At 61.2% G+C, this 8,852-nt stretch overlaps 1 protein-coding gene across 1 annotated transcript; it reads left to right on the top strand.

Moving 5' to 3' along the window:
* The first annotated feature begins 5,288 nt into the window (after window positions 1-5,288).
* LOC144309512 (testis-specific Y-encoded protein 3-like) lies at window positions 5,289-8,059 on the top strand. Its single transcript, XM_077890593.1, has 6 exons — window positions 5,289-5,775; window positions 6,503-6,580; window positions 6,742-6,853; window positions 6,993-7,138; window positions 7,232-7,316; window positions 8,037-8,059. Exons 1-6 carry the CDS (start codon window positions 5,401-5,403, stop codon window positions 8,057-8,059), a joined length of 819 nt encoding a protein of 272 aa, XP_077746719.1. The 5' UTR covers window positions 5,289-5,400.
* The last annotated feature ends 793 nt before the right edge of the window (window positions 8,060-8,852 follow it).

The raw sequence follows: 8,852 nt of genomic DNA, 5'->3' as shown, positions 1-8,852 counted from the left end.
GAGGAGGGCAGGGGCGCTGTAGGGTATGGGCATCCCTCAGACAGCATTGGTGAAAGCTCCCCGCCCGTCCAGGGGTGGGAGTGGTGACGACACTCATGCCCCGGTGATCGCCACAGCCTTGGGAGCCCCCTTGAGGGTGAGGCAGCGAATGTCAAGTGCACGGGACTACATGCGGTCTGGGTCACTCCGTGGGAATGGGAGTAGGGTCTCAGCGCTGACCACGGCAACCCACAAAGCCCCTTTTCGCCACGACACACTGCGCAACCAGGGGGATGAGTGTGCCCACCTCTGACCTGGTCGGCCAGAACCAAGGACGTGTGCCGTCCTGGGAGCAGCCCACTGTTCCTTGCTGTGGGCGCACAGGCATGTGCAGTGGACAGGGTGCGGGGAGGGGTGTGTCTCGATATACACAGCTCCTGTCCTGTGGCAGTGCTCACATGGGCAGCAGCCCGAGGCCCAGCGGGCCGTGCTCGGTGCAGCCGGTGCAGATGGCCTGGGAGCCGGCGGGAGGACAGGGGTGCCAGGGAAACGCTGCTGTGCAGGCCTGCGATGTTGTACTAGCTCTTGCATCTCCAGCCCCCGAAGGCTCCTTGACCTAAAGCAGTTTGGGAACGACCCCCAGCTGTCAGCCGTGATCAGTGAGCAAGATCTGCGCATGCTTCGCTTCATGACGAACCTGAAGGTCAGGCCCAGGGCGCGGAAGAGGGTCCTGGGTCGGGAGGCGAGAGGCTAGGACACGTGATTGGCGAGCTGAGACTGCAGGGGGAGGCCTCAGCACAGAGGTATCACGACGATCCCCGGGAACCCCCAACCCCGTCCCCGTGTCCCCCATTTGTCGGCAGGGGCAGGAAGTCACCTTTCCCAGTGCCTGCCGCAGGATCCTGCTGTTCTTTGGCAAGAACTCCTACTTCCAGAACGAAGTCCTCGCGAAGGAGTATGTCGTCAGTGCTGCTGGTAAGACAGCTCGGCATGACGGCCTGCCTGCCTGCCTGCCTCCCTGCCAGCCTGCAGGCCTGCCTGGAAGCGACGGGTGGCCCGGTGGAACCGGGTTCACCGTGCAGCACCGTCTCACGTGCCGGTTGCCCTGCAGGCTACAGAGCGTCGCACTCCACTCCCATCCAGTGGTTGCAGCACTACGAACAGGAGGCCTACCGCCACCAGACCCACGACGACGGCCTTAAATTCTTCAACTGATTCTGTGCCACCACCTTGCCGGGTCAGGCAGGATCGCTGAGGTGGGGCCCTGTGACAGACTGGGTCAGTGAGCTCGCTGGGTCCCCCAGCTGCTCCGGGTGGGGATGTGAGTCCCGCTCTCTCTTTCCTGCCAGCTCATCATGGATGACCTGTGGCCCAATGTCCTCAAGTACTACGAGAGGAAGAAGGCGCCGGGAGAGGGAAGCCACAGGAGGACAGGTGAGGAGCCGAGGGTGTGGGCGTGGAAAGGGGGGATCTCGGGGGACTTTGGCTGACACACTGAGGCTGCGGGTGGCCCTGACGGGGAGTGACCCCAGGTCAAGTTGGCATCATCCCCCTGAACCCGGGAGGCTGGGGAAGGGCCGTGCCAAAGGGCTCGTGCCTGGGGAAGCTCAAGACATTGGGAAAGGGCTCTGTCATTGCAATGAGCCGTGCCAGAGAAACAAAGCCAGCCGAGCCGCACCGCCTGTGCGAATGGTCCTGGCGGGGCCCTGAACCCCGTCCTCCGGTGCCCGAGTACCGCCAGACGTGTGGGCACGGCCAAGGTGTCCCTGCCGCCCTTGACACCGTGCGTAGGCGAAACTTTGCAACGAGGCGCTAGGCGGGGGTGGAATCACTGCAGCGATCCCCTCAGTCTCCATTGGCGTCCCCTCCGCCGCCCAAAAGGCACACAGAGAACCCTGGCCAGCATGCCGACATTAAGGAGCACGAGTTTGAATTCCGTGGGCGTGTTTGTGGAGGAAACCTAAAGGCAGAACCCCCCGTGCTCGGGGGCGGGGGGGCGCTTCGGGGGCCAGGAGAATCATAGCCATTGGAGCCAGGCCGAGAATCACTCGTGCGTCGGCCCCTTGGCCCAGAGACCATACAGACTTGTGTCATGGCCGCCTGGCTGTCTGTGTCTCTGCGTGTACCTGAGGCCCTGGGTGTTTCTGTCCCTGCCAAGGAGCCTCAAGATGCCGAGATGAATATGAGGCGACGGCACACTTGTCCACAGCCGTCGCACACATACAGATGGATGCCAGCGGTCAACACGGCTCTCCTGCAGAGGAGATCACTGAGGACGACGCTGTGGTGCTGACACGTCAGACACATGATGGGGCTCCAGGAGCCATGTAACTTTCATTAAAAGTTAGAAACACAAGATCCTGTGTGTGTTTGTGTTTGTGTGTATGCATCTCACTAATCAATCAATCAATCAATCAATCAATAAACAAACGAACGAGAATTTGAGTAAATAAAAATAACCAAGATGAGCTGGGCGTCTGAGTCCGTCTGCCTCTGAAGGAGACCCCAATTCTTTCCTTTCGGGACCCAGTGCCTGTAGTGTTGCAACGGGGTGCACTACTTGTTTGGTGGCGGCCCGAGGCGTCCCATATGGTTCCAGTCAAGGAGGGGCAGGGAGCATAGAGGCCTCAGGGACTCAGCAGACCTCGCAGAGCGCACGAGGTCTGGCCCCCGATCCCCCTGAAGGTCCGCACACTCCACACCACCCTGGCTGTGTGGCTGAGGGTGGTGAGTGGCAGGAGAGCCTGTGGTGGATGGGGGACTGTGTCCGTGGGAGCCAGATCCTACCTGGCTCACTTAGGACTGCCTGCCCCATCGTGCAGGTCCAGGAGGGATACACAACCGCACAGCGTGGCGCAGGGGCCGGGGCACCGCCCAGTGAATGCGGGGCCCTCCCCCAGGCCTAGTAAGGAAGGGCTCCTGCATGGCCTGCCGCCTGCCTCCGGCCAGACTTCCTCGATTGATTGACTGACTGATTCATTGATTGATTGATTGATTTTTCCATTCATTCATTCATTCATTCATTCATTCATTTTTTGGTAGATGAGTGCTTTTATTTCCAACAACAGAGAAAGAGCAGGTAACCTGAACAGCCACCCTCTATAAAACATAAAAAAATGCAAGGCAGAATCAACCCAAACCCTTGAAATACATAGCTGAGACCACAAGGTACTGCATATGGTCGGGATGATTTTCAAAGTACAGACTTGTAAACGCAGTGCAGAAAGTTTCTGTACACCCTTCATCCGTCTCCCTCAGAGGTGAACATCTCCTGACCACGCTCCAATGATAAAAACGAAGAGACCCACATGTGTACACTAGGACTAAACTACAGACGGCACTCAGATTCCGCCAGGTTTTCCAAGGAAGGTGCTTCTTCCGCTGGACACCTGTGTGTGATAGCACATTACACTTAGTTGTCACATGGCTTTCGTTTCCGTGACACTTCTTTTGTCTTTCCTAATTGTTGAAGATGTTGACAATTTTGAAGAATACTAGCAACCGATAAGTGTAGACTGTCTCTCAGTTCACTTGTATCTGATGCTTTCTCGTGTGTAGATAGGAGTTGTGCTCTCTTTTTGGGCAAAAACGCCAGGGATGGGAAATTGATCACGTCATACCCTGCTCTGTGCCTCCCAGGCAGACAGCGTGGTCAGCTCTCAAGGCTCTGGACTGAGAAGTCTCCTGATTCTTCCTCCAACGTTCCTCCAACAACGGCACTCATGCCTGTCCCTCCCGCTGAATAGATTTTTTTACAAAATCTCTTCCTTTTCTCCAACAACAACACATTTTCACCAATGCCCTAAGTTTCAGTGCGCTATTTATCTTTCGGCCCAGACGGAAGGATGTTATTCAATATGGATAATAGGGGTCATGATCTGAGCCTTGCTCCGGCTCCTCTCGTGGTGGCTGCTGTTCCTTTGCTCCTGGTGTGCACCGTCAAGGGAACTTTCCACGGCAAGGACTCTGTCCAACGCTGTCTGTGATGCATCTTGTAAGGTCGAGGCGAGAAAAGCCCTCAAGATGTTTCAGACTTCCCCAGGTTTTGTGGTCATCATGGGATTCACTGTCTTGCAAGTGAACACTCCCCTGGATGAATTCTAGTCACCATCATCTGCCTGTTGTCCTCTCCAAGTAAGCCAGAGCTCCCGTCTTTTCCTCGGGCTTTAGGACGCGCGCGTGGTTGCCCTGCAACCTCAAATCCCTCACGAGTTAGTGACAAATTGTGAATTCAAAGGCTTTGTTTTCGGCTCTCCTTCTTAACTGCAAAGTGGGAGTGACACTCTTTCTGGCTCTTCACATCCTCAAGAGACCTCCTGGATGTAAAGGCTCCGGTGCCGGCAGGTGGTGCCCCAGGACGCAGTGGGCGGCACGCTCTCGGGGATCTCCTGGGCATCGTCTGGCAGATGTCGGCCAGGAAAATGGCCAGAGACACGGACGGGGGCTGGAGGACACCGACCCGACCTCCGCCGAGGCGGCTGCTCGGTCTCCTGGACTCCCTGGCTCAGGGCTAGTCGTGGGAGGGCGGGACCGCCCAGAGCCCCTCCCACCGCCTTGCCCCTGATTGGCAGGGCCTTCCTTGGGGCCAAGGTCCGGCACGTAACTCCACTCCCGGGGGTGGAGCTCCCGGTGAGTCAGGGCACAGGTGCCTGGCAGCAGGCGGCAGGCCAGGAGCCGCTCTGCGCCTGCGCCGCCTTCTCGCCCGCGCCTCCCGGCGGCGGCCCTAGGGGGCGTATTTCCGCCAGCCACGAGCCGGGCCACTGCGGGGACTCGCGGACTCGGACCTCCAGCGCCTTCCCTCACAGCGGCCCAGCTCCCTACAGGCCCGTGGCGGGGGGGGCGGGGGGGCGTTGGGAACCGGGCCGGGGCCCCATGGAGAGCGAGACGGGGTCCCGGGAAGCCGGGCTTGCCCCGGCATCCTGGCCCTGCTTCGTGCTGCAATGGAGACTTCAGGCAGCCGGGGCCCGCGGGGACGTAGGCACCCCGAGGGATGAGGGGACGCTGCAGTCCCTAGGCGTTGGGACCGTGCAGGAGCGTGTGCATGAAGCCAGCGCCGGGAGGGAGACCGAGCAGGCCCCGCTGCTTGTGGAGTTGGTGCTGGCGGTGGAAGACGCCATGGTGCTGGTCGAGGTCGTAGACGGGGCGGCGGCTGACAACCGTGAGGAGGCAGAGGAAGAGGGGCAGAGGGAGGGGGAGTCTCAGGCGGTGGGAGAGGAGGAGGAGTGTGAGCATGAGGAGGACTCGGGGGAGGAATCTGAGCAGGGCACGCAGTTTGAAGCGGACGACCAGGAGGCCGATGAGATGAAGACTGACCCCGAGGAATCTGATGAGGAGACCGGGACTGACGACGACGAGGAGACTGAAGACGACAGGCCTGAGGTGGACGATGACTCCGAGCAGGACGACGCCGAGGATGTGGCGATGGCTCACGAGGAAGAGGGGGAGGCTGAGGAGGAGGCCGTCATGTCTGAGACGGAGTACATGCTGGAGGAGGAGGCGAATCTTCAGGAAGAGGCACATAAGCCGGAGGAGGCCATGGAGGAGGGCCAGGGAGAGGAAGGCGCCAGGGAGCTGCAAGAGCAGCAGCAAGGGTCAGAGCATCCAGAGGCAGGGCCGAGTCCGTTGGAGTGCCCGCTGGAGGCTCTCGAGGCGCTGCGGGCAGACATGGAGCCCACCAATGGAAGAGGCAGGCGCTCCTTTGCTCCGTTCCAGCTCAGGCTGGGTCAGAGAAGGCACCATCGCCTGCAACAGCGAAGCGCCCACATGCAGGGCATCCGTGGCTTCTGGGCCAAGGCTGTATCCTTGCTGCTGTGGGGCAAGGACCCCAAGGTGACGGGGGTGGGGGGGACGTGGGGGGCTGGGGGTGGGGGGGCCGGAGCCAAGCGGGCCGTGAGGAGGGCAGGGGCGCTGTGGGGTATGGGCATCCCTCGGACAGCATTGGTGAACGCTCCCCGCCCGTCCCGGGGTGGGAGTGGCGACGACGCTCATGCCCCGGTGATCGCCACAGCCTTGGGAGCCCGCTTGAGGGTGGGCTCCTCCTGGGCTGGATCGTCCCCAGAGGCAGCGAGTGTCAAGTGCGCGGGACGACATGCGGTCCGGGTCACACGTGGGAGTGGCAGCAGGGTCTCCGCACTGGCCGCGGCTCCCCGCAAAGCCCCTTTTCGCCTCGGCACACTGCTGCAGCCAGGGGGCTGCGTGTGCCCACCTCTGACCTGGTCGCCCAGAGCCAGGGACGTGCGCCGTCCCGGGAGCAGCCCACTGTGCCTTGCCGTGGGGCCACAGGCATGTGCGGTGGACGGGGTGCGGGGAGGGGCGTGTCTCGGGATACACAGCTCCCGTCCCGTGGCAGCGCGCACATGGGCAGCAGCCCGAGGCCCAGCGGGCCGTGCTCGGTGCAGCCTGTGCGGATGGCCCGGGAGCCGGCGGGAGGGCAGGGGCGCCAGGGCCACGCTGCTGTGCGGGCCTGCGGTGTTGTTGTAGCTCTCGCATCTCCAGCCCCGGAAGGCTCCTTGACCTAAAGCAGTTTGGGAACCACCCCCAGCTGTCAGCCGTGATCAGTGAGCAAGATCTGCGCATGCTTCGCTTCATGACGAACCTGAAGGTCAGGCCCAGGGCGCGGAAGAGGGTCCTGGGTCGGGAGGCGACAGGCTAGGACACGTGATTGGCGAGCTGAGGCTGCAAGGGGGAGGCCTCAGCACAGAGGTGTCACCACGCTCCCCGGGAACCCCCAACCCCGTCCCCGTGTCCCCCATTTGTCGGCAGGTGCAGGAAGTCACCTTTCCCAGTGCCTGCCGCAGGATCCTGCTGTTCTTTGGCAAGAACTCCTACTTCCAGAACGAAGTCCTCGTGAAGGAGTATGTCGTCAGTGCTGCTGGTAAGACAGCTCGGCATGACTGCCTGCCGGCCTGCCTGCCTGCCTGCCTGCCGGCCTGCAGGCCTGCCTGGAAGCGGCGGGTGGACGGTGGAACCGGGTTCACCGTGCAGCACCGTCTCACGTGCCGGTTGCCCTGCAGGCTACAGAGCGTCGCACTCCACTCCCATCCAGTGGTCGCAGCACTACGAACGGGAGGCCTACCGCCGCCAGACCCACGACAACGGCCTTAACTTCTTCAACTGGTTCTGTGGCCACCACCTTGCCGGGTCAGGCAGGATCGCTGAGGTGGGGCCCTGTGACAGACTGGGTCAGTGAGCTCGCTGGGTCCCCCAGCTGCTCCGGGTGGGGATGTGAGTCCCGCTCTCTCTTTCCTGCCAGCTCATCATGGATGACCTGTGGCCCAATGTCCTCAAGTACTACGAGAGGAAGAAGGCGCCGGGAGAGGGAAGCCACAGGAGGACAGGTGAGGAGCCGAGGGTGTGGGCGTGGAAAGGGGGGATCTCGGGGGACTTTGGCTGACACACTGAGGCTGCGGGTGGCCCTGACGGGGAGTGACCCCAGGTCAAGTTGGCATCATCCCCCTGAACCCGGGAGGCTGGGGAAGGGCCGTGCCAAAGGGCTCGTGCCTGGGGAAGCTCAAGACATTGGGAAAGGGCTCTGTCATTGCAATGAGCCGTGCCAGAGAAACAAAGCCAGCCGAGCCGCACCGCCTGTGCGAATGGTCCTGGCGGGGCCCTGAACCCCGTCCTCCGGTGCCCGAGTACCGCCAGACGTGTGGGCACGGCCAAGGTGTCCCTGCCGCCCTTGACACCGTGCGTAGGCGAAACTTTGCAACGAGGCGCTAGGCGGGGGTGGAATCACTGCAGCGATCCCCTCGGTCTCCATTGGCGTCCCCTCCGCCGCCCAAAAGGCACACAGAGAACCCTGGCCAGCATGCCGACATTAAGGAGCACGAGTTTGAATTCCGTGGGCGCGTGCGTGGAGGAAACCTAAAGGCAGAACCCCCCGTGCTCGGGGCGGGGGCGCTGCGGGGGCCAGGAGAATCATAGCCATTGGAGCCAGGCCGAGAATCACTCGTGCGTCGGCCCCTTGGCCCAGAGACCATACAGACTTGTGTCATGGCCGCCTGGCTGTCTGTGTCTCTGCGTGTACCTGAGGCCCTGGGTGTTTCTGTCCCTGCCAGGGAGCTTCAAGATGCCGAGATGAATATGAGGCGACGGCACACTTGTCCACAGCCGTCGCACACATACAGATGGATGCCAGCGGTCAACACGGCTCTCCTGCAGAGGAGATCACTGAGGACGACGCTGTGGTGCTGACACGTCAGACACATGATGGGGCTCCAGGAGCCATGTAACTTTCATTAAAAGTTAGAAACACAAGATCCTGTGTGTGTTTGTGTTTGTGTGTATGCATCTCACTAATCAATCAATCAATCAATCAATCAATAAACAAACGAACGAGAATTTGAGTAAATAAAAATAACCAAGATGAGCTGGGCGTCTGAGTCCGTCTGCCTCTGAAGGAGACCCCAATTCTTTCCTTTCGGGACCCAGTGCCTGTACTGTTGCAACGGGGTGCACTACTTGTTTGGTGGCGGCCCGAGGCGTCCCATATGGTTCCAGTCAAGGAGGGGCAGGGAGCATAGAGGCCTCAGGGACTCAGCAGACCTCGCAGAGCGCACGAGGTCTGGCCCCCGATCCCCCTGAAGGTCCGCACACTCCACACCACCCTGGCTGTGTGGCTGAGGGTGGTGAGTGGCAGGAGAGCCTGTGGTGGATGGGGGACTGTGTCCGTGGGAGCCAGATCCTACCTGGCTCACTTAGGACTGCCTGCCCCATCGTGCAGGTCCAGGAGGGATACACAACCGCACAGCGTGGCGCAGGGGCCGGGGCACCGCCCAGTGAATGCGGGGCCCTCCCCCAGGCCTAGTAAGGAAGGGCTCCTGCATGGCCTGCCGCCTGCCTCCGGCCAGACTTCCTCGATTGATTGACTGACT

This window comes from Canis aureus, unplaced genomic scaffold (assembly GCF_053574225.1).
Source record: "Canis aureus isolate CA01 unplaced genomic scaffold, VMU_Caureus_v.1.0 NW_027326476.1_RagTag, whole genome shotgun sequence".
Lineage (NCBI taxonomy): Eukaryota > Metazoa > Chordata > Mammalia > Carnivora > Canidae > Canis > Canis aureus.
Note: the sequence above shows the minus strand (reverse complement) of the source record. Positions and strands in the feature narration are given on the sequence as shown.